This window comes from Cylas formicarius, unplaced genomic scaffold (genome assembly GCF_029955315.1).
Source record: "Cylas formicarius isolate icCylForm1 unplaced genomic scaffold, icCylForm1.1 PGA_scaffold_8__14_contigs__length_24414737, whole genome shotgun sequence".
Lineage (NCBI taxonomy): Eukaryota > Metazoa > Arthropoda > Insecta > Coleoptera > Brentidae > Cylas > Cylas formicarius.
The window spans coordinates 17,845,095-17,871,927 of record NW_026844361.1 but is presented as its reverse complement, the minus strand read 5'-3'; the positions used below and the strand labels follow the sequence as shown (position 1 = coordinate 17,871,927).

The window sequence follows — 26,833 nt, the reverse complement described above, 5'->3', positions numbered from 1 at the left end:
GGCACTATAGGAAATTTGTTTATTTGTATTCCGTTCCGTAAACTTATGCAACCGCGGTCGTATTTAATCCTTCTTCTTTCCCTTTCTAGGGCTTTTCCACTAGGCAGTCGGCCAGCGCGTGCGGGGGAGTAACGTTTAATCCTGAACAGGAAATGTACAGAAAAAGACTTCATAAGTAATAATTGTTACTTGGTATCAATATTCACCTTCTGGTTATATTAATTCGAACGGAATTACCGTTGAGTAAAATATATAATTATTTTTTAATTATCAGTTTTTTCGGAAAAAATACCCCTATGATATAGGCCCATAATGTAGATATCTCCTTAACAGTATAAATAAAATTAAAAAAAAGTAGGGAAGGTGCGTAAACCGCTCGGGGAACGGAACTATACGTGCGCATGCGCTTCCTATAAGATTGGCACACTAGGCTGCGCTATAGGAAACGAAAAACATGTTTGACATGTTTTTTTTTTTCACGAAGAGACTAAAACCCGAAAACGATTTCATGAAATTTGGACAAAAAAGAACAAAAAGACAAACCGAATTTTTCAGTTTTTAATACCAAGCGTCGCCAAAGAAACTTGCTTAAAAAATACGATTTTTTTTGTGCAAAACGCGCTTGATGTTCTTGTAATTCGTTTCGCCGTTGATGGGGGGCGGGGCCCCGTTTACGAAGCTATGGCACCGCGCATCGCCAATCGGCTGACTAGTTACCCCCCTCCCCACATGCTCCCGGTGACGCGTCGGGCAACGCCCCCTCACCTAAACCAACCCTACGTTGTCGGTCTTCGCTCCGCGAGACATTTCCCGGAAAAAACGTTAGAAAAACAATAAGGAACACTAGCGGAAAATTACGCGACTCGCTTTTCTCTATTTGGTCAACTTTTAGATGTATTTTGTTTTTGTACTATGACGAAACGAAATTTACTGACCGGAGGGGGTTGGATTCTTTTTTGCCCGCGGTTTTCTCACCTACATCACATAGAAAAAAAAAAAACGAAATACTGAATGTTTGTTTTTTTTTATTAAATTAAATAACACTTACAAATACTATACAACATGTAGGAGCGTTGGATAAAATTATTTTAGGGTTGGGGAGGCGAAGGGGATAAATCACAAAAAAAAACCTAAAACTAAAAAGAGATGAAACGAAAATTACATCACAAGCTAAAAATATCAACAAACGAAAGTGAGAAGTGGAGAAGCAAAAAAAAAGTATATATATCTATGTATATACATATGTATATATACCAAAGCACAAGATCCTTAAAAAAACGAAATATACATCACTAAGTTGCTTTAAAAAAAATGCGTAATATATAATATACCTAATATGGCAAAATAGTGTATCTAGTTCTTAAATGCTTCCGTGTCTACCGTGTGATGCAGGTGAGAATGAAACACGAAAATTTGGCATTGTTGGTTTTTGTTTTTTTTTGTTTTTTTTTTAAATCCCCGCTCGGATTCCGCCCTTAATTCCAAATACGTAAGAAACTGTCCCACGAGCCGGTGCCGACGGCCATGCCGTTCTCTGTCACTCCCAGACAACTTACTCTGTTGTCGTGACCGGCCAAAATACCTGAAAAATACAAAAAAAAAATAGAAACGGGATAGTAGTGTTTTTAAAAATCGACAAATCACAGGTGCCCTCTAATTGCACTTAAATTGACGTTTCTCTTCTTTCTAGTGCAATCATCAAATTTTTCCTTGAGTAAATGATTTATTACCATTAAATTATTTTAAAAAACAGTTTTGTTAAATGTAGTTAATAAACTGACATAATCCAGAAAAAAAAAAACAAAAAGTAAATATTCAAATGAAAAAAAGCAAAGAATCATTTAAAATAATATCTACATCTACATCCGACCTCTCCAAGTTTTTTTCATTAAAATAATTTTTTATACATAAAAAATAACGAAAAATAAATAAAATAAAATGAAAAATGCCAATAAGAAAAATTTGTCCATGACGTGAAGTCAATGTTGATTGTGAGCGAAAATTATTTAGAAAAAAAAAAATAATAAAAAATTATTACCCATAATTTAACCATTCGAAAAATCAAAAAATACTCAAAACAAGTGAGCCGACTGAAAACTAGAAAATTTCGCATTCATTTTATGTTAATAGATAGAAAATGGGGCGACAAATATATCGTTTTTGCAACGTAAAACCCAAACCAAAAATGTTTATTCAAATGGGACCCTTGGAACATAAAACTGACAGAAAAAAAGGTGAAATGAAAATGACTGGATAATGTCCAGGTTAACCTCCGGGCAAGTATTTGAAATGTATAGTCTGTTTCAAAGTATATGGCCTAGGCTTTTAACGGAAATTATCGTAGACGCACTTAATAAATATATTAAATATAATAATAATAAAATAACAAACTAATTTTTGTTTAGTTTTTCCTATACCGTCATCAAGTTAAAAAATAATTTCCTATATTTGTAAGCAATTTGGGCCCTTAAAGAAATCTTAATAGTTACACGGTTTAAACCCATTCATGCCTAGCATACCGTTTGAGATAGACCATACAGGGTGTTTAAAAAAAATTAGATTTTGTTCTGAATTCTTTTAAGTGCGGCACCCTTTATTTAAGATTTTATTTTCAAATTCTAGGAAAGGAAAAATTGACGAATATACAAAATGAACTTCGAAAAAACCTAATCTTCATTTAATTTTAGTTTCTATACAACCATTTGGTTTCATCTATGTTAATTATATTGTTTTCAGCTCTATATATCTTAATTTCTAAATCTACAAGTGAGCAATCTGTGTCCGATTACCACTTGTTTTTTTTGTCTATTTAGCGTTATTTAACGGTGGGATTAAAAAAAAAATTCAAATGAGAAGTCATATTAGTTTTTGTGTGAAATCACTTAGACTGGAACGATTATGAATGCAGCAACGTACGGTTTTTGTCTCACTGGGTAAGATGGACGTCGGAGAGTATGGAGGAGACCCGGAGAAACGTATGCCCCAGGTTGTACTGGTGATGGTACGGTTATGGTTTTGGGCGGGAATTAGACATGAATCCCATTGAACATGTGTGGGATGAGATGGGACGACGTATGCGAAGATATACACCCGCTCCAAGGAGTGCCCAAGTGAATGGAATAACGTCGACCAGGATGTAATAAATAATAATTATAAACGCAAAAGGAGAAAATACACGAATTTTCACGTTTTCTCAATATTTTTAATTGTTACTCGTTTCTTTAGTTACAAATAAAAATTAATTGGGCCTTGTTTATAATAATAAGATTTAAGATAAAATGTTAAATTCAGTGGAGTAGGATAGATAAATTTCCACCTACCAGATCGACGATTCGATTTTTCTCAAAAAATTTGTAATTCCAATTTTGTATTCAAATTTTTTGCCCGCCAGTGTATATCTTTTTCTTTTATGCAATAATTCACTATTAACAATATCTTTTATCACGGATACTGGCGTTTTTGTAAGTAGGCGGGTTTCTTTTACAGCGTCTTGTTAATGAGTCCTCTACTTATTAAATATTCGTTCATTTCAATATTTTTTTCACAATTTGTTTGCAGCAATTTCGAAGTGACATAACAGAGAAATTAGTGATATACTCCAAAAGCAGGGTAAAATGGTTTATTTCAAACAGCCACTGATATCAGCCGGTGACCATATAGCTGACTCCCCTCTGTCTCGTCCCGTACCTATGAATACGTTATCGGTTGGTGAAGGTCGTAATTAGTTTTTGGGGGATCCGCGAAAAGCCAAGACGATATACTTCGAGACACACCATACCCGAAAGTATTCAAAGGGTCAACTTACCCGCCCTTTCCGTCTTCATCGAGTCCCACACGTTGCAATTAAAATCGTCGTAGCCGGCCAACAAAAGCCGACCGGATTTGCTGAACGCTACGCTCGTGATACCGCAGATGATGTTGTCGTGGCTGTACATCGCCAACTCCTGATCGGCCCTGGAACGAGACGGAACGTTAAAAGCGCCCTCTGGCGGTCGCGAACGCGCACCCACGTACCTTATGTCGAACAGGCGACAGGTCGCGTCGTCGCTACCCGTTGCGAACGCGAACCCGTTCGGAAAGAATGTCACCGCGTTTATGTCCGACTCGTGGCCGGGGAAAGTCTGTTTGCACACCCCCTCCCTGATGTCCCAGAGCTTGGCTGAGGCGTCGCATGCGCCTGTGAAAACCAAACTTTATTATACACACCCTGGCCTTTTAGGTTATGTTCGGAAACACGTACATGGTGGCCAATATAACGTAACCCCATACCTTATCTCAGAATATACAGGATGTTCGAAAAAATCTTAAATACAAACGTCATCTGGTTTTGCATATACGGGGCACTCAGTGTTGCCTGGGTAAACACAACTTCATTTTTTAAAAAAATAGAACATCCTGTATATTATCACATTTTTTGATTCTACTCAAGTTGAAATCTTTATTTTTTTATTTTGGGTTTAATACCATGTCGACAAAAGAAAGTACTTCAATAGAATTTTTATAATATTTTGATAACTATACAGGGTGTTGAAAAAGTAAGATTAAATGCTAAATTAAGAAAACTTCAAAAATCTTTCTTTTTTTTTTTAAATGAAATCTCCCAAATTTCATAATTTTATCGTATTTACCATTAAAAAGAAAGGTGTATAAGGTTGTCTATGCTGAAAATGTTTGGTTTTCGAAAGCTTGACAAATTAATATTTCTTAAATGACGAATTTGTAAGCTGACGACGTGAAACTTAGTAAACAGTAATATCGCTGGCGGACTTTAAAAGATTTTCTGAGTACTGTGCTACATAGTGTTCATAGAAATAGAAATTCGAATATGGATTGAAGTTTGAATAACGTACTATTACATCGTGTTAACGCATATAGCTATAAGATAATATAGTGGCCCTACTACCGTAAAAATTGATGCGCCTAAGGTGGCTATTATCTTTTCTAGGTCCATATTTCCGTACCGTCCTCAGAAACTTGTATAATTTGTGCTTTCAACACGAAATAACAGCAAATATGAGGACCTAATAGGATCTCAGAGAAACAGTGATGCCTATGACTTCACAAACATTTACAGGTTAATGGACTAAACAGAATTCCCTACATTTTTAGGTACACTTAAAAATAGCTGCAGGAAGGATGTTAAGCTATTAAGTTTAATTTTTACTAGAACAAGCATACAGGAAGTGCTTCTTGAACATTTTTTTATTTGGATGTTTCATGTGCGATATCTAGCACCTCAAAGTTATTTTAACGGAAGTTAAACCTACGAGTTTATGAAAACACGCTTTACTCTGGTTTACAAAAAAAAATAGCTTACATAAAAAAATACATGTAGAAATTGCATCCTATCAACAAGGTTTGAAGAACAAAAACGTAAAATTAATTACAGAATTATACTGACGCCGACATGAATTCTGTACTGCTTTCTCACACCTTAACTCCTTTTTTGTCTGAATATTTAATACGATTTCGACATATTTTAAGGTAATACTGCCGTAAAAATGTGGCATTCAAATATCAACGATCTGTCAACGGCCATATTGTTTGTTGAAAGCCGCAAGGTCTTATGGGTCCTACGTCAGAATTTGTCATTAGAACTGCCATTGGTTAAAAACGGAATTGTAAATCTCGAGCGTGTGCACGTCAGCATAGGCTGGGCCTCTATATGTCTAGTAGATTATATGTGTTAAACTTTTGGACTCCCACATAGAAAATATTATTGGGAAAGCATTGCATAATTTGGGATTTGTTCAGAGAACCACTGAACCACTTTATTATGTTGTATTGGTCAATTTTGGTCAATTGAAATTTTTAAAATTGAAATTTAAAAAAAATTAAAGCTAAGAACAATATTATCACAGAAACTTACAAAGACATAAAATTACTTATGATCATTTTTTGTTCTTAGATTCTTTCATTTAATAAATACTATTTTAACAAACTTTTAAATCGTTTTATTGACAAAGACAATTTCACTCATATTACAATAAAAATTTACGCTATTATCGCTTTCAATCACCGACGTGGAGTGCTTTAATATTTTCTTTGTATGTATGCGCGATATATAAAATTTCGTTGTTAACTAATGATCTTGCAGATGGTCAATAAGTTTGTATGCGGCATTTTTACGGCAGTATTTTTTTGAAAATACACCTAGAACTCGTTCAAATTTCGAAAAAAAAAAACGAGTCGAGTGTGTCGAAATCGCTGTGCTAAAAGAAAATGGCGACAATTGTAGGTGAAATGTAGAGGCCACGCGCGGAAAGTGCCACCGCTTCAATTTTTATCGTAGTAGGGTAACTCTATTATCTAATAACTACATGAAATAACCTAGTCGACTATAGATTTTTTTTGCGTACTTCTATCCAACTTCTTCTTCTTCTTTTTGTAATTCGTGTTGCTCTATAATTGGTCGTCTGGTGCCTAACCTTATTTTTTGCATAAATAAATTATTCACTTCTTTTGTAGCCCGGTTCTTTAAGCAGCATTACACTTGTTGGTTATTTGGAAAGGTTCAGGGTCTAAAATGTAAGGGTTATCGATGAAACGGATGTCTAAGGATGTTATCCGGTCTTTGCCCAATATTTAATGTTAAATACAAGTATATTGACCACATTAGTAACGAAACACCTAAACTGGCGGCCTAGTTTTGCAATATTGACCTCAACCTCCTTAGTCATCCCGTAGAATAAAAGTTGGTTAGTTTGGAAAGTTCATCTAAATTTGACGTGCCAAGGAAACGCCTGGTGGCGCCACGATGTACTAAATGTCAGCAACTGGGAAGTATTAAATAACCTAAACTTTTTTATCTGTGGGCCCTATGCAATAAATATTCGCTGAGGTCTTTATACCGCCGGTACACATAGCATTTTTCAGTTTTCTTTTAGTTTCTTCTTTCACTTACATATAAATATCTACAATCTGATTAAGAGTAATAAAAATAAAATAAAAACCATTTGAGACAATTTATTTAATAAATAAAAAATAAGACAGTTTTAGAAGCAAGAAACTATGTCAAATAAGTCTCCATACACTTTGATAAATCACTATTCAGAACCGTTAATTATGAATATTTTATCAAGTACGCTTGAACTAATTTTAGCTTAAACAAATGAGTTATACTTGTTTATTTTTGACGCCACTTTTAAGTCAGTGGTTTTGAAGTAAAAGCAAAATGAGAGCTAAAAATTGCGAAATTCCAATTGCGCTTCGAAAAATCATAATAGATAGATGGAAAGAGAAAAAATCCTTTAGAGGTATTGGTAAAATAATTTAAAAATCACATTCAACTGTACAGTATGCGTATGCAATAAATCAATACAAATCCACCCGATCTTATAAAGTGCGGCCACGCTCTGGTCGTCCCAGGAAGTTAACTCCACGGGAAATCAGGAAAGAGTTCTCAAAAAATGTTAGCCCTCAAACGATTAGAAACCGCTTGCATGGAGCAGATGATAACGGGCGCGTTGCCAGAAGGAAACCATTAATTTCGAAAAAAAAAAGCAAATAAAACAAACCAGGGAGTTTTTGGATAAAGATGGAAAATCGAACATATCTGTCCTACGGTGAAGCATTGTGGAGGTAATGTTTTATTGTGAGGAGTGCATGTCAGCTAATGGGACAGGCAATGTAGCTTTTATTGACTGAATGATGGACCGACATGGCTATTTGAACATCCTAAAGAATAATTTAAACCAAAGCGTTGAAAAACTTGTTTCCAACAGGATAACGATCCTAAACACTCTGCTACGCTTGATGTTCCATTGTGTCCGCCAACAACTTTAGACACCACCACAATCTCCCATAGAGCACCTGTGGGAAGAGTTAAAGCGACGAGTGAACAAACATGAAAATACGAGTAAAGAAGACCTCAAAAACAGGATAAGGGAAGAGTGGGAAACATATCGCCAGATGGCAATTGTACAAAATATTAGACTTTAAGAAACTTTTTATATTATTTATTTGACATAGTTTCTTGCTTCTAGAACTGCCTTATTCTTTAAAGTGTCTCAAATGATTTTTATTTTATTTTTATTACTCATAATGGCATTGCCGATATTTACTTGAAAGAAAACTGGAAAAATACTATGTGTACGGAGACTTTTTTGACCGACTGGATTTAACCTCGTTCCCGTAACATCGTGACGTCGCAGCCTTTATTGTCGACTTTTTAACCACAGGAAACAAGTTCAGTTTGATTTAACTTTTTTAAAAATATTTTATCCAACTGTGAAAAAGAAAAACTCCAAAAGTTCAAAAACCATACGGGGTAGAATTAGTTAAGCTTTTAATTAATTTGAAACTTGTAGAGAGGCGGAGTTGAGGGCGTGGCCCGTCGCACGTACCCGACACGAATGTGCGCATGTCCGGCGCTAACGAGAGCGACATGACGTCGCCGGTGTGCCCGAGGAAACTGGTCACCTGCTGACCCGTCTCGATGTCCCACAGGGCGCACGACATGTCGCCCGAACTGGTCACTATTTGGTTATCGTCCAGGAAGCGGCAACAAGAGAGGTAACCCGTGTGGCCGGGCAGTTCTCTGCTCACCCGGACGTTACCTGCAAACGGGAAGGGCGGAAAGAGTGATTACTTCGGAACGGGCGTGGCCCCGATTCGCTTACCTTCCCTCGTTTTTAGGCTATATATAGAGCAAATATTATCTAAGCCGCCGCAGGCGACGTACGAGCCGGAAGGTGCGTACGCGCAGGTCATCACCCACGACGATCTGAGGGGAATAGCGTGAACCTTGTTGGTGGTATGACTGTCCCAGACGATGAGCTTGCCGTCCTGACTGGCGGACACGAGGTTCCGACTGTCCGAGCCCCAGTGCATCGCGTAGATTTTGGCGAGGTGACCGCGGAGAGTGCGCCTGGTGCGCATCTGCACGCGGCCGATCGGCTCGAGGCTCGCGGTCGCCTGCACGAGGCTCGTATCGCATGCCGCCTTGCGCGCGTCCTAAAACAAAGACGGAGTCACCTCTAAGCCATCATAACGTTTTGTTTGAGAGTTTCCACCAAACCAATATCGGAAAATTTTTCACACTCTCCATTATTATAATGATGATATTTGAAATAACGTGTACGGTTTTAATATATCCTTTTTAATAGAATTACAACGAAGAATACGGTTCCAAGATACCTAGTAATTACTATAAACTCTAATAATAATAATAACAATAACAATAAAATAATAATTGTACGAGAAAGCGCAATGGAATATAAATTTTCGTAAAATTGAAGCCACAAAGAACGCGGAGATTTAAAAAATGATATATTGATGTAACCTACATTGAAGCAGCTCTGGTTGTTGACTGGAACAATTTGGCAATATTTTATGGCACTCGAGATTTTAAATCTGGCACGCGGAAAATGCTCTCTGAGTCGCACTAGTCCCGATCACGACCCCGGAGTTACATACGAGTTTTTTGATGCCCACTGAGAAAACCAATTTCAATTTGCTAGACGCAAAAATTCCCGATTATCAAAAACTAAAGAGAAAAAAAAAAAAACAATTCCGATTGGACGGAACAATAATAATAATAATAATCATGGATATTGCCATAAGTTGACCCACAATTTGAGATCTACGGAAGCTGAGAAAGTTCGAGAATATGAAGAAGTGACTATCCAGCTAAAACAAATCTGGCGTCTTAACGAAGGAACCATATGTCCATTGATTCTGTTAACGGCAAAAAAAACGGGAAAAAATTTCAAGAAAAACCTGGAGAAACTAGACATGTAGAATAACATGTTTGATGCATATAAGAAAATAGGTTAGCCCTGAACAAGGGGATCTGATACTATTTACAAATCTTCGGGATTTCTCCCGCGTCGATCATTTATAAATCAAACTTGTTGATGTTTCGCGGTTTCGGTTTAGCTCTGAAGAAGCCGGGAGCATGATTGGCGAAACGTCAGCGAGTTTGATTTACTACGCAGGAGGCATTCAGAAGATTTGTAAATAGTATTACAAGAGTACGTGGAAGTTTATTTGAAAAAAATTAACAGAAAAACCGCAAATTAGTGAATAGCTGAATAAATTTTCTTTTAGAAACCAAGCTTAAATACTTCCGGCTCCAATCTCCTCCAGTCTATTCAAAATAGGTATTGATAACATAATAATAGTACACAAGTCGGTTACTACTGCGATTTTGGCTAGATATTAATTAAGTAATAAAAATGCCGTCAACAAGCGTACTTATATAAAAAAAGGCCCATTGTTGGTGACAGATTGCAATAACCGTGATTAAAAAGGGTTCGATGTAAGTTTTTTTTTTGACCACCATTACCATATAAATCAAGAAAGTTGTATTTATTTATGAGAAAGCGGTGAATTACAGAAAACCATTGAGTACTCCGTGGTAGCATTGTTACAATAGACGACCTGATACAAAGTCACCCCTTTTCAAGATCAAATTTTTTAATGATTTTTCATCCCGTATTTATTTGTTTTTAAAATATCAAAACAGACCACTATTAGGAAACCCCAAATATAAGATAAAGGATTTTAGTCGGAGAAATAGTGTCACTTTTTACATAAAATTGAAAATATAGTATAGATATATCAGATGTATAACAAATATGCCCAGGAAGTTGCGAACAATTTAAAAGTGCCTTGATATACAGGCTGAAGAAAAACACTTTTCATTTTTAACGTTAAATTTTTTAATGTTTTTTCACCCCGTATTTATTTGTTTTTATAATATCAAAACAGACCACTATTAGGAAACCCCAAATGTAAGACAAAGGATTTTAGTCGGAGAAATCGTGTTCAGACCTGCAAACGACACTTTTAACATAAAATTGAAAATATAGTATACGATATATCATACGTATAACAAATATGTCCAGGAAGTTGCGAACAATTTAAAAGTGCCTTGATATAAAAGCTGTTTACCGATATTTTTTATTGAATTTCTAATATACGTCTCAAAAGCTCAAGTAAAGTTTGATAATTGATAGATTAAACAAACATATATTTTGGCATTTTCGAAAATATACTTTTATTCTATCTTAATTTTATTTCAATAACCGATATTATTGTTATTATTATTATTTAAAAAAATACAAAAAAGAAAAACACTTTTCCTTGGTTAATGTACGAATTGTTAAAAAAAAAAAAAACAAATTAAAGAGTGGGCCATAAACGTGCTGGGTTAATCAGAAAGCAACATGACTGAACTAATAATTCGCAATGCTTTTTTTACAAATATATTGTAGAATCTTAGGGAATCAAATTTATTTTTTAAAATCAATAAATTATGCGAAAAATGTTTGTTTAAGTTTACTCTTTTTTGTTCTTTTCGCATTTTTTAAATAAAATAATAATAACATGGAAACTGGAATAAAATTACAATAGAAAACAGGTATATTTTTTAAAATGTCGTAATACACACATTTATACACATTTTTGGAGAGCATATAAAAAGTGCAACCAAATAAAATCTGGACATTACGTGAAAAGTTATAATATTCCATCTCATTACGAAACAGGGTGTTTAAAATACTAAACAAAGCCAACTGAGACAGTATTGAGCCGCCTCCCCCACCCATCAATCGTTCTATAGTATAATAATGATGATATATCCCGCAATGACAACGAAAAGTGAGCATGCGCCGACGGACACCCCGTATACTCAAAAATCGAAAACATTTCAGAAGGATCCTTTAATTAATCACGGGTATTTGCGAACGGACCGTCGGTTACGTCATCGCCTGGCATTTAACCGTCCCGCAAACAAATCCGACAGTTTGTTTTCTTCCGCGCGCTCTGTTTTCGTGGCCCACTTCGCGGCGGACTTCCCGGAACGATCCTCTCCGGTTTATCAGGTCGCGGGTGCGTATTTGCCTTCTTTTTTTTCCGCGAAATATATCGCATCTATCGGCTTCAGCGACGTCGTGCACGTATGTGCCTGCGTGCCGTGCATTATGTTTATTCGCCGGGCGCGGATCGATTTTCTAAATTTATTACTCATAAAAATTTCTTTAATTAATTCACGGCGGCGGCGCTGTTGCCGCGTCTGCTATCGGCGCGAGTTTTTCCGCAACGTTCCCATTGAAACGTTTCAGCCAGTTGTTTTTTCTCAACGGATTGAAGGGGGTGGGGCTTGTTTCTTGTCTTTTCCCGTATTAAAAAATGAATTAAATGCGACGAAAGAGTTTATTGTTAAGAAATTATTAATATCGCAAAACTTTCATAAATACGATTACAATTTATAAACCTCTTTAAACAGCGAAAATCACTGGTGACAATGAATAAATCTAAAATAAAGCAACATTAATTGCATACCTGTTCTATAAATCAAATTAATAATATGTGTTTTATTGAATAAGCATTTTTAGGGGGAAAAATCATATTAGCAATGGCCACAAGAAGTTCGTTTTTTCGAAAATCGAAAAACGGAAAAAGAGACCAAACGTTTTTAATACTGCACAATATGACCAAAACTAATTTTAGTTACGAAACAAAAAAGGAAAGAAAAGTGAAACTCTAATTCCGATTGTCGTAGTCGTTCCCGCGATGGATCTCATTAGGGGAACCAGGTTTAGGCTCAGGAGTTCTGAAAGCATCTCCCTAAATTTGAAATTTCATGGTGTCTTCATCGCGCTCGCGTTTGCCTGCCATTATGGAAGTTACCTGCCGACGGCAATGAAACTCGGGTCCGGTAGGTATTAACCCATATTATCCCAAGCATAAAAAAGAATAAAAAAATACTTTTTTGCTCTGAAACTATTTATTTTGTTGCACTTACTGGGAAAAAATATTAAATGTCTTGGGCACATAAGATATACCATACAATTTATACATAAATATACAAAAGAAAGTTCAAATTCGACAGAAAACAACTAAAAGTAGATTGTTTTCCAAATAGAACCTGATTTGATACCAAAAAACGCATAATATTAGTAACACCCGGTTTTATTTTTGGTGATATTTTACAAAGCACAAAGTATGTAAATGCACATTACACTTGTTACAAACGTAAATTGGGTGGTTGTGGCGGATTCTACATCTCCTTCGGGCTTTATTAGCATGAACAATCATGAGGTGACCTTAATTATCATAACGCACTTCATCTATGGCAGGTGCAAGATTTCTTTGAGTAATTGTTTTATCAGTTTTTAAAAGTAGCAAAGCAATGTAAGATTTAAAATCAAATCAATCATTTCGTCATCAAGCGTAGTTTTTCCGGATGTAGGTGTGTGTGTGTGTGTACTCAATCTGACCTTTCTTCCATTTGACAGTAGAAGGAAGCCTGTCGTTTGCAGAAAGCATACGTCTTCTTTTGAATTCCAGGGTTTCATCATCTGATGAGTCCCATTCAGGTTCAGTAATTGATGAACTACAGGACTGTTGTAGGTGTATGGAACTCGAAAGTTCCAACTATATTAGTTGGTTCCTCAAACTCTTGTAGATTTATTTTATCCTTCATATCTTCTTCGTTATTTTTAGCATAAATTTACAATGAAGGGAATGCTACAATACATAAGTATACGTAAATCCAAATAATACTTACGACTTTCATTGTTATTGTCCTCATCAATCACGATCTCCTCCATAGCCGCCTCTAATTCCTTTTGAGTGAAATACCTCGGAAATGCCATATTGTACTGTAACTGTCACGTTCACTGCGCAAGGCACAAACTAATACTATTAAATACTAAAGAACACGCTAATTGTTGGATGTTTATTCTACATGCACTGACTTGTCTAGACTTGCAATAACAAAGTTTTGTTTCACAGATAAAACCAGTGGTGTATTCACGCACCAGTATTTTCAAAAAATAAAGCATAATCAATATAGTATTTCCAATGAATTTTCTGCGATGTAATCTACACGCTATAGACATATACCTAATTACCCACCGATCTAGAGTGCGGGAAGCGTCACTTTACCACGTCAGTTTCGTTTCCCACGAATCCGAGCATTTCGGACATTTCCGGGATTTCACCGCACGGATTTGGGAGTGATCAGATGTTTTCATCAGTAAATGAATGTCTTTGTGTTGTTTTGCGAAAATGTACCCAAAAACTAACAGTCGTAGAAAAAGTATAGTATGCACTCGTTTATTAAAAACTCGCTCCGCTCGTGTCAAATAAACTCGTGAGTCAAATGCCGTTTACCGCACTTGTTGCACAATATATTATTTTTACTATTTTGGATTTACTTGACAATGTTATACAAATTTATGTACCGCTTTTGTTAACTTTTGAAGTCATATATAAGATCTCTCCTTTACACATAGATTAGCGATTTCTACGGTTTTATGTCCTTTAGTAGTGATAATAATAAAATTTCTGAATGGATGTGCAAAAATATTTCCTGGATGCGACAAAAAATCATAGAATAGGTGCTGCATTAACCCACCACTGGGACAAAATGGGGGAAAGGACAGAATATTAAGGACGGACTCTCAAAGGTTTTGTTAATAATATAATTTTTTGTTTATTTAGATGGGTATAATCTTATAAGTTATGGATGAACGAAAGGAGGGTGTTACCATAAACGGACTGATTTTAAACAACTTACGTGATGCGGACGACAATATTTTAGTTACAGACAAGTTGGAAGATCTGCAAACTCTGCGGAAGAGGCTAAATGATACATGTGAAAGATATGGACTAAACATGATCCTTAAGAAAACTAAAGACATGATTATTACAAAGAAGGAAATACAAATACTTAGGAACATGGCTACACGAAACAATGGAGCGGTCTTAGTCTTAGCCAGAAGTGCATTTGTAACATCAAAATGTTCCTTTGCAGCAGAGATATAAATTTCGGATTAAGAATAAGAATGCTTCGATACTACGATTTTCAAACATTAATTTATGGGTCACAAACAAGAAAATTGGAATACTTTAGTCTCAAGGGCAGAAGGAGTCAAGAAGAACCTCTTGGCTCAAAAACTTAAGAGAATGATATGATAATATCCAACCTCCGTTAGTAGAAGGAACGAGAATAAGAGAAGAAAATAATATTATTAAATTACACATAGCTAAGAATAGAATTACATTTTTATTCTAAATGCCTAAATCTTATTCTGTTTCACTATCACAGTCGTCATTGTTATGTCCTGTAGTGAATTTTTCTACCTCTCAATTGGTATGTTATTAATTACATTTTTTATCAAATGTCACTTTCTAACAAATATTCCTGGATTTCAGTTTTTGGAATTGATGAGGTTGGTACTTTGCGTAGCTGTGGTAGCATGCGTTATCCATGACAATAACACTCTTATTGGGAATATTACTTAAAATATTGTTTTAAAAACATTTTTCAAAAAGTTCGGCGCTTGTATCCAGACAACAGCAAGCAGGGGGCAAATACGTCTTCTGAGCCAGCGTGAATCTCCTTCATTTTCATTTTTAATAATTTTAACACTGCTAGAGGAGAAGGAGTTTTTTGCAAGCTTTGATAGCGACAGCGAAACTGCGCTGGAACTGTGCTGAAGTATGTTTGGGAACGGTAAACAGCCCCCTGTGGCGAGTATTAACAAAATGAATATTTGATCCACGAGTAATTTTCTAACAAAAAAAAATCGGACGTTGGAGAGATATTACTTTTTTAATTAAGACTAAAAACTGCGATTTGAAACGTTCGTCTAATATTAGCCAACGAAAATCCTCTAGGCTAGTAGATATGTGATCAAATTTAAGAATGTTGTATGAGAATTTGAGGCAGGCATTCTGAAAACGCTGAAGACTAACATTGTCCTGTTGAAATAGGGCAGGCCAGTAAACTACCATAAAGTATGAAATTGAGGAGATAATTAAGGAATCGGTAAGTTTTAACTTAATTGTTGTGTCTAGAATATCTTTATCGATTTCGGGATCAATGAAGCTACGTGACCTCCAAATGCAGATTATTATCCAAATGCAAACCCAGATTATTGTTATTGAAGGATACTCTTTAACACCGATCAGAAAAGTGACTTTCGAAAAACTGCAACACACCAACCCCGACACCAAAGTATTTCAGTTTAGCAAAGAGCAGGCGGTGGTCCAGGGTGTCAAACGCCTTGCTAAAATCAAGAAATGTTAAGCAGGTATTCAGAACTACATCATTTGCCCGAAACATAACATCACAAACTTTTAAAAGAGACGTAAGGGGTGATTTTTTTCGATGTATAGAACTTTAAGTTGCAATAAAACAACGATGGATTATTCGGTTGACATGAATTTTATTTATCCGAAAGATAATCTTGTGGCATTATATTTTAGATATGATTTTCGATGACTTTTTCCAACATTTGTGGCCGTATATCGGCAATAACACGGCGAATGTTGTCTTCCAAATTACTTTACATAGCCCCACAGAAAGTAGTCAGCGGTGTTAAATCACAAGATCTTGGAGGCCAATTCACAGGTCCAAAACGTGAAATTAGGCGGTCACCAAATGTGTCGTTCAATAAACCGATTGTGGCACGAGCTGTGTGACATGTTACGCCGTCTTGGACATCATGGTTATTCAATTCAGGAATGAAAGAGTTAGTAATCATAGCTCTATACCGATCACCACTGACTGTAACGTTCTGGCCATCATCGTTTTTGGAGAAATACGGACCATTGATTCCATCAGCCCATAAAGCGCACCAAACAGTCAGTTTTTACAGGATGTAACGGTGTTTCGACATACACTTGAGGATTAGCTTCGCTCCAAATGCGGCAGTTGTGTTTGTTGACGTAGCCATTCAACCAGAAGTGCGCTTCATCGCTAAACAAAATTCGCTTATCAAAATCGGGAACAACGGCAATCTCGTTTTGGGCCCATTCGACGAATCTACGCCTTACTTGATGATCGTTTGGCTTTAATTCTTGCACGAGTTGGACTTTGTAAGCACGTAAACCAAGATCCTTCCGCAAAATCTTCCATAAAGTGGAGGGACACAGATCCAATTCCTGTGCTCGATGACGGATGGACTCATTCGGGTCTTCCTCAATGCTACGCTCTACAGCAGCAATAGCTTCTTCTGTACGCGCCGTACAGCGTCTCTGGGGATGCGAGTTATCAATAAGAGTAAACGTGGGCGAAAACGTTCCATGGTTAATCGAATTAACTGCTCTGATGGACGATTTTGTCGACGATAAAATGGACGTAGTGCGCGATATGTATTCCGCACTGAACCAGTATCTTCGAAATAAAATTGCACTATTTGCAAGCGTTGTTCAGGGGTGAGTCTATTCATGATGAATTGCCAAACCAAATTGAGAATAAATCACTTGACAGCTGTTAAATCGGTCGCCATCTTGAACAGTAATGCCAACTTTAAGTTCTATACATCGAAAAAAGACACCCATTATTTGTACCATAATGTGCCCGATTGCGTTGGGGGTAGAATATTGCAATAAAATCCCGAAGCTGCTTCTCAACAACTTTTTCTAGCACTTTAGATAGAGCAGCAGGGAAGACTCCAACTAACATGAAATCATGGCGAATATACTAAGAGAAAGAGGATTGGTCATAATGGAAGCAGCTAAAATGGCACTAGATAAGAAAAAACGAAGGAAATTTGTATACGACTTGTAAACATTACTCAACCTTACACCTTGGATAGATAGGTTTAGGATTATATGTATAAAAAGCAATACAGGAAGATGGTTCGTTTCGCTTTTTTTCGGACCCCACAGACATAGATATCAAAGCATTTGCCTCGTTTACTGACATCACCAATTTCTTCCAATCTTATTGCAAGTTATTACTTTAAAACATCTAATGTAATATGAGCACACAATTGTACAATAAAGGTGTCAATTTAGAAAATTAGAAACAAATATTTTTTTTGTTCGTCATATTTTAGTGAATTTAATTTATAGAATTAGAGCTGAATGTTTGAATGTTATGCTCGTTTTACCTGATATCATTTTGTTCTTCTAATTATATTAACGCTTTAATTGACGTCATTTAGTGTCCCCATTTTGCCAATTGGATTTCTTGCAATGTATTTTATTGGACTCTAAACTCTAAAATCTAAATAACCTAAAATAAAATCGTTAAAAAAATGTGATTTTATTTACCTACTGACAGTGTTGTTGTTGTGTATTTAAAAAAAAAAATCAAAAATAATAGTTTTTTAAATCATGATTTTTTTATTTCAATTTTTTGTAACAATTACAAAATATTCTAAAGCTCGCTATAAACAATATAGAACAATGTACACACAAGTATTCGTCAGGAGGAGCTTTTTGCAAGAAAATTTCTGTCGCGATGGTTTGTAGAAGGAGTGGACCTAGTGGAAAATAGTGCATTAGGTGAAAACTCGAAGAAAAGAAAATAGAATATGGCAGTTTTACATTAAAACAACGATCCAAATAAATCTGGGTTTAGAGCGATGTGTAAAATCTGCAAGGAAGAAATTCAAGGGACAGTACAAAGACTGAAAGTACGCCATGATGATTGTCACAATAACCAGCCAGAAACGAATACATATAAGGCATTTATTACTTAAAAAATGTTATGTCCTTTTTGTGTTTCCTTGCCAAAATTTTAATTAATGTTTATAATTTTTAGATACTTACTTATTTTTATTTTTTACGACACATAAAAAAAGTGTTTCGTATTTATATATTATAATTTCTTCATCTTAGGAAAGAATGTACACCATTTTCAACGTATTGAAAAAAAAGTCAACATTTAATAAAATCCAATAAACCCCCTTTACTAATTTTTTAAAGGACAATTAGTAGCGTTTTTATTTTCTTCTTGATACTCTTGATGTCGCCTGACAGTTCTGTAGATCTTACTACTACATCGTTGAAACACAGAAGAGGTCCAAACGAAAAAAAAAAAACAAACTAAAAATCAGCAGCTGAAAAAGAAAAGATTGACAAACAAATAGCAAAAACAATTTTTGCTACTAATTCGAGCTTTTGATGCATAGAAAACTCCGAAGTAAAAATGCTATTATTAAGACCTGGTTATACAGTACAGCTTCGCTAATCCGAACTCCACTAATCCGGATTCTCCAGTAATCCGGACAAAATTTAAATATTACTTATTTACATTATGTATTCTATAATCCGGATTTCTTAAGTATCCCATAGTCCGGATCATGTGTTCTTCGATAATTTCATGTAACTTTTATGGTGTTGTCTAGGTGAATCCCCTAATTATTAAAAAGCCGCAAAAGAAGAGTAGAGATTTTCTTAGAGGTTAAAAATCATCATGGCAACTATCTAGAACTTTAACACTAGCGGAAAAATATGATATTTTAGAAAAATTAAAAAATGGTGTTAGTGGCAAGACATTCGCTATAAAATGTGGCATTGGTACGTCGACTATTTCGGATATAAAACAGAAATCTGGGCAAATAAAGAGGTTTGCATGTTGTATAGATAACATGAATTTTTAAGTAGGTATGTAATGTAAATTTTGTTTTGAGAGTTTTGAAATGACAGAAAATAAAAAATTTTTTGTTTTATTTTTTGACATTTTGGGTACAAACTGTAAACTCTTAGGTGAGGGAATTCCCCTGTACTAATGTTATCGTCTTGTTTCAGCTGTATCGAAAATTGCTGAGTAGTTATACGGGTGGTTTATTAAAAGCGGCGGGATAACAACTTTAACGCAAGTAGATGTTGGGTAACCAAATGTAACCTCAAAGTGTTGTTAAGCCTTTTCTTCAGAAATTAACCGACAAAATTAGGGAGATGCAGGTGGAACCAAATTAGTTTTACAACGCAGACGAATCAGCGCTGCTCTGGAAAATGTTGCCAGATCGTAGTTTGGTACATCATAAAGATAATTCGGCACCTGAGCGGAAAGAATAACTTTCGTTCCTTGTGCAAAGGGCGATGGATCGCATAAGCTAAAGATGATAGTTATTGGTAAATCAAAAAATCAAGTCATCTAAGAATTGTGTCATTCCAGTTGAATATCATGCTACCAATAAAGCTTGGATGACTTTAGCTTTATTTGTCAAATGGTATCACGAATCTTTTGCTCGACAAGTAAAAACGTCCCAGAAAGATAATGATATGAGCGGCAAAGCACTTTTACTGATGATAATTCTCGAAGTCATGCAACAGAAGATCAATTGATCAGTGATGATGGAAATATCGTAGCTTTGTTCCGCTTTCTTCCGCCTAATACCACGCCGTTAATCCAACCGATGCATCGAAATGCAATCCGGCTCATTAATATGTTTTACAGCTAAACCTTATTAATTCATGTTTTGTCTTTTGAAGAAACTAATATTTCTAGCACTCTAAAAAACATGAATTTAAGAGATGGCGTATTTCTGTTGGCTAGGGTATAGGATAAAGTAAGTCCTGAAGAACAAAATATTTTTTCACCCAGACCTTGATGAGTCAAAGTGTGGTTGGGATCCCGAAACCGCTAGTAAATTAGAAATATGCTACAGAATATTGCTACTGAAAGTAAACAGAGGATCAACGAGCGATGATGACCACTTACCGCTGTACAGCGAGAGTGGCAGTGAAGAGGGGCACGAGGAAAGTATTAGAATAAATCTAAAAATTAAACATGAGGAAGCTATTCGCTGCATTGGTACATGCATACAGCGGGCAGAAGAAAACGGTGCTGAACTGAATGTTTTGTCCATCTTACGAACCATGAGCCTCTTACATGACGATATCTATGAGGAGGAAAAGGCAAAACGTTTTGCTTCTCTATCAGGACAATGTGTGAATATGTCCATTGACGGGTGATCAAACGTCTACAATGAGCCAGTTATGGTCTGTTCATAGATATAAGAAAGTGACCAATTGCTTTTGAATGGGGTTATCCAAGGGTGGTCATTAACATACAATGCAACAAGATTATTACCTAAAGTTTCGGAATTTAAATTCAGGTAAAATTGTGGGCCGTAATAGGAAATAAGTTTATACCTACCTGTGTTTAATATTCTTTGATTTGGTATACTACTTAGTTTAAGTTTATTAGTAACCATTCTTATTTCGTGTGTAATACAGCGTGTGCGAATTATGCAAAATATGTGCGAGTCTAGTGTATCTCAGGAGATGCTCCCATCCAAATGTAGAAAACACTATTCTATTGAGACTAAAGAAGTTATAAACAATGTTTATTTGACTCTTATTGAACGTGGTGCCAGCAAGCAAGCATATTTAGAAGAAACGGCTACATTGACGAAAATTGTGAATAATCCCATTTCGGCGAGGAAAAAAAGAAGCGATGCTGACATTTTCTCGAGTGTAGATGAACGTGATCAAGATATAATACGGCGTAAAATTTACCAGTTATACGAGGAACAAAGTGCGCCTACATTAGATATCTTAATTAAGAGGCTTGAAAAAGATGAAACCGGTGTTAAATGTGGCAGAACTACCTTATGGAAGTGTATTCAATCCATGGGTTTTAGATTTAAAAAAATTGACAAAAGGCAACTTTTAGAATTCGGAAATGGCGACTGGAATATCTAGAAAAAAATAGGATTTACAGAGAACAACAAAGACCAATTATTTACTTGGATCAAATCTGGTCCGACACTTATGATACCCCGAAAAAGGTTTGGGTTGACTCAACTGATACGTGTAAAACAAACACGCCATGCTGGCTCTAAAGATGGTTGCTGTCTGCGAAAAATATTGAAGATTCTTCTCTGGATTGCCATGAAGACATCACCGCTGATTTATTTGAAAGTTGGTTTAAAAACAAACTAGTTCCAAACATTCCTCCTAATAGCGTCATTGTAATGGACAATGCAAGTTATCACAGTAGACAGTTGACTAAAACCCCTTCCTCATGTGACACAAAAGTAACAATCCAAAACTACATGTATAATAACGACATTTATTTTCACGAAGATTATACCAAAAAGCAATTAATTGAGGTTCTACAAAGCTTGAACCTACAAAAGGAATATGTCTATGATAATTATGCAAAAAATCTAGGGCATATAGTTTTAAGGCTTCCACCTTACCACTGTATATTTAATCCCATTGAACATGTTTGGCACCAACTGAAAACTGCCATTCGTCGTAACAATGTTTTTCCCCGTGTTAACTCCAATATAGAAACCACAAAGCTGGGCAAATTCTGTTAAACATATAGAAAAAGCAGAACAATCGTATATCCATATTGCAAATAATATAGAACAAATAATAATTAGAAAAGGCGATGATAGCGATAGCGATACTGATATATTATGTGAATCATTTTAAGTCATTTAAGTAGGTACTAAAAATAATTTGTAATTTTATTTTAGATTTAAAAATAAATATAATTAAATAAATACTGTTTAGTATCTTTCCTAACAAAACCCCAAATAATTAAATTCTAAGCAAAGTTAGGACCTGTTCGGCCATATTTCATTCCTACCCGGGTCTTTCCTTAATTCGTATCAGTTAGTCACTTTCTTATATCTATGAACAGACTTTACATGTGCAACAATAACAACTGAAGATGGACGAGCGCTCCTTTGCGCAACTATTGATACTTTGGGAAAATCTCATACTTCACAACATTAGTCTGAGAAAAAGTTTGGAGAAAAAGACGGACTCAAAATTTATAACCTATAGCTGCTCTGTACATATTTTGAATTTACTACGGATACTTACAAGTACCAGACGTCAAAGAATATGTCGTCCAAATTGGTAAGTATTTTCGCGACAACCATCTAGCTAGAGCAAACGTCAGTCAAGCAGGAGACAATTCCAAGTCATTCCAAGTGATGTGCGATGGAATAGCGTCGCTGATTATTTAAAGATGTACGTTTGATGTATGTACGTTTATGTGTGGTATATTATTAACACTATGTGAAGAAAACAAAGAAAAAAGATGCACTTAAAGCCAATACCAGTTGCCATTGATATTTTGCAGAGAAAAAACGCTACTATCTCAGATGCTGTAGAGTGGAAATGTATGTGGAAATATTTATAATATATCTTCGAGAATGTTGTAGAATTACCTTTATCAAAAATAGAAAAAATTCAGGATCGATATAAGCAGGCACTCCCGCCATATCATTTTATAGCCTATATGTTGAACCCTCAAAATAAAGAAAAGAATCTGACGTTACAAACAATTAATCATTTATATGGAACCAGGGGATTCTTGCCATTAGTAAAGTTGAATGCCCATTTAAAAAAATATATTTTCGGATGAAATAAGAAACTTAAATGGAATAGTGGTGGACATTACAAAAGGACGAGCCAGAAATTGAGAAACAGTCACCAATAATAACTGTGCGCAACTGCTTCCTCACCGACAGTAAAACGACTTTTCAGCCCTTTTGGTTAGTTTGTACACTCAGATATAAGGAACAGGATGGGCATAAACGGGGGGAAAATTATTACTATTCAACTGTACAACGAAAATGCAGAAGCATAAGGTGTGTGTTACTATTTTATTTTAGTTTTGCTTCACTTTTTATTTGTGATAATATTTTTAAGTTGTGTTTTTAAATAAAAAAAAAATAAGTGATAAATTTTAATGTGGTTCCGTGTTATACGATGGGTAATAAAACATGATCTTCAAATTAGGATACTTCTAAACAGAAATTATGTTTAAAATAGATTTTTAAATACTTGAATGAACCCGCGCACGTTGATATCGCAGAATTTTGTTTTATCGACATCCCAAAACTCGGCCTCCCATCTAGTTCCCCAGACTCCCGCATGGCGGCACTATTTCCGTGTTACCAACTTTATATACAAAGTTTGCACTTCGTAATTTTTTTTTCTATATTTATACGTCAGTGCGACGAGAAAGGGTATATTCTAAAGCGAGTCGAACGATAGGCGGTTGACGACGGCCGCGGCATCTTCTTGTCGGCTTTGCAGCCTGCCACTATCAATTTCCGCAACGAATGACGTATATAGAACCGCAAATGAACGTCCCGTTGTAATATTCGTCACCCAGTCCGCCAATTCCCCCCCGCCCCGTTTTCGCGGTACCGCGTCAAAAGCGTCCCCGATATTCAAAACCAGATACGAGACAGGACAAAGCCTATTGTATCGCCTGCCACCCAAACGTAACCAAACAAATCATTATCTAATAATCTTGACAGCGCGTATATGCGTGTCAATTTATGCAACTACCTATGTACGGTCCGCGGCGGAATTGTTTAAAAAAATACGTCAAAATCGGTTTTTCCTCCAGTTATCGAACAAAAACATAACCAAAACTATGACTTTCTGGTGGGAACAGTACATTTTCCTACTCCATTTCTCTCAGATAACGGTCAAAAGCCATTAGGTACGGAATTATCATATTTCAGCTACGATAAGTGGTTTAAAATCTCATCTGAATTCGACTAGAAAAAAGTCCTGTTTGAACCAGAAAATGATGTTTTAAGGTAATATCTGCTGGTTATTGATGTTTTCATTATAATAATTGGCGGAACAACTGATACTGACTGAAATCTGAGAGAACAATGATGAATAAATAATGTTTTTTTATTACCCGGTTTTACTTGGACTGAAATCGTTGTTATTTGCGAAATCAGTGAAATTTTGTTAGTCTTGAGCACTCGACATTAAAAATTATCTTTGAATAATAAAAAAATACTTTAAAAATCCAATATGTACTTAAATAACTATTTTTACGTTACTTGTATTTTGACAATAACAGTTGGTAACTACAAGAGCGCTAAATAAGCAATAAGTGTTATAAAATTAAACGAACTTTATGGGTCAGTTGTTTCATTTGTCACATTTTTATTAGTAAAAGAAGAACACTCTTCTTTAATCATTTTTTAATTATAATTAAACCTGTTAATATGGCATTTCAGATAAAACAAAATAATTAAAGTTGGCGAGAGAGAAAAAAAATAGTTTTTCTGCTTATTTTTAGGTGTTTCTTTTTAATTACGAGTTACGGTTGCATGAAATATGGTAAAAGACTGTGCGATGGTGATTTGCCCCTCGGATTAATATCAACTAAGGAATCTTATAGGATCCTGCAACAGGGTTTGGTGATTTAAATAAATAAGCTTTTCGTGAATTTAATTTTTAAGACTTTGACCTAATTAAGTCAGCACAAAATTAATTTTTAATAATGCAGTAATGTATAATATTTTTAATGATCCACATTTTTCTATATTTCCAGCCACACATCACATTACGTACAAATAGAAGCAAGCAACTTGCTAATCTAATAAAAGTTATTTTTAAGTTCGTCGCTTTTATTTTTCAAATGTCCAAGTAAACGTCGAAAGAACTACACTCTTATCAAATTTATTATTACATTCCCTGGGCACGACACACCTTTACATTTTAAGAAATGAAAAAAACTCACCCTGATGGCATTCTTGAGGGTTTCAGCTTCCTGTCTCAAAGTGTCCAGTTCGTTCATGCTGGTTACCACACTTTACGCACACCTGCAAAATTCAACAATTTTCAAAAGTCTAATAATTCACCCCATTGTAATAACCTTTATTTTTTTATTTGTCGAAACCTTCCCCGTAAAATTCCAACTTTAAATATACTTTCTTTCTGATTAGAAAATTATTACGACCTACGGCGTACCTGTAGCGCTAGGGAGCGCAATCTAGACTGCAGTTTTGTTAGTTAATCGCGGCGGATTTTCCTTAGTGAAAACCTAACAAAGTCGAAATTCGAGAATATTAAATATTTAGACCTTCTTTGCCTATACCGGCCGTTTGTTTCGATGGGATTTTTTTTCAAGCTGTTTACGATCACAAAAAAGTCAACCAAACCATGACCGAGGAAACGGCACGTTCCAGCACGGGTACGATGTTTACCAACTTGGTAATTCCTTATTTTCAATTCCCAAGCCATTTATTTTATTTTCGGTACAAATCAATCAAAGCTAATGAATTCTAAAATTATATTTTTCGGTTTTCAAGGTGCGCAAATATTTTTCGCTTCGACTGCGTTCTTATTTTTTGTTCGACGAAAATATGACGACCACCGAATCGGCTATAATCTTATTCTATATAAAGCTCGATATGTAACGAAAGTTTTGATTGATTATATATTGCGAAGATTCAACTCGCTGCCTTTTAACCGATTATTTTATAAACGATGATGTTATCATAAGAAAAAACGAAAAAATATCGGGATTATAAATAATTTTTTTTTTTCGGCAGAATCGTTACTCGAATCAGATACTGTCAAGATTAGTAATCAATTGAAAATAAGACACCTCGAAATCAGTAAATAATTAAAAACAATATTTCAATCATTAGATACAACAATTCTATCCGTAAGGATGTGAAAAATAAAGTAGACATTTAAATCGGACGTGCTAGTGTGGGGAGATAAATTGAGATTTTCTTTTTGAGACACACCTACATGGAACAACAAATATATAAACATTGCAATAGGTCATGGCCCCCACACCACCTCACGTTTAAAGTAAATTTTGTGCTTTGCATTAATCCACTCGTATATTTGGCGAGCAAGGGCCAGAACCGTGCGCGATTTCCGAAAAGAATAAAATAAATTGACAGCACCAAAGGCGCCATGACAGTGAAGTACACCTGCTAGGAATCGGCGCTTCGATTTTCTAGCGTTTCCACAACCTACCCGGCGAATTTATTAATTTACCCGAAAACGCACATACCGGCCGAATACACAATCATACTTTATGCTTACCTTTTTCCTACTTCTCAACGGGGCAATCTCCGAATTTCCTAAACACTATCCAACAGTTCCAACTGAATCACGAATACATGGGTTTAAATACATGCAGTTTTTCGAGGCAAACAGTTCTATTCATGTATAGTTTTAGACGTACCGGCTCATAAGGAAACTTGCACTCGACTGGCACCGATTTCCCACGCCGAAAAATTGTTTTTCTCGATTTTTTTTCGCACTATCACAATTTTACTCGCTGGGTGCGGCGGTTAGCCCCGGTGCCTCTCCTTTCCGTAACGATTATGGACTA

The 26,833-nt window shown here is 35.6% G+C and overlaps 1 protein-coding gene across 1 annotated transcript; it reads right to left on the bottom strand.

Annotated features, from left to right (window-relative positions):
• Positions 1-1,005: 1,005 nt before the first annotated feature.
• LOC132706132 (guanine nucleotide-binding protein subunit beta-1) lies at positions 1,006-26,833 on the bottom strand. The gene is made up of 7 exons (XM_060677276.1): positions 26,542-26,833; positions 25,220-25,301; positions 8,622-8,955; positions 8,346-8,558; positions 4,015-4,177; positions 3,806-3,954; positions 1,006-1,582 (listed from the first exon to the last, which is right to left on the bottom strand). Exons 2-7 carry the CDS (start codon positions 25,274-25,276, stop codon positions 1,476-1,478), a joined length of 1,023 nt encoding a protein of 340 aa, XP_060533259.1. The 5' UTR covers positions 25,277-25,301; positions 26,542-26,833; the 3' UTR covers positions 1,006-1,475.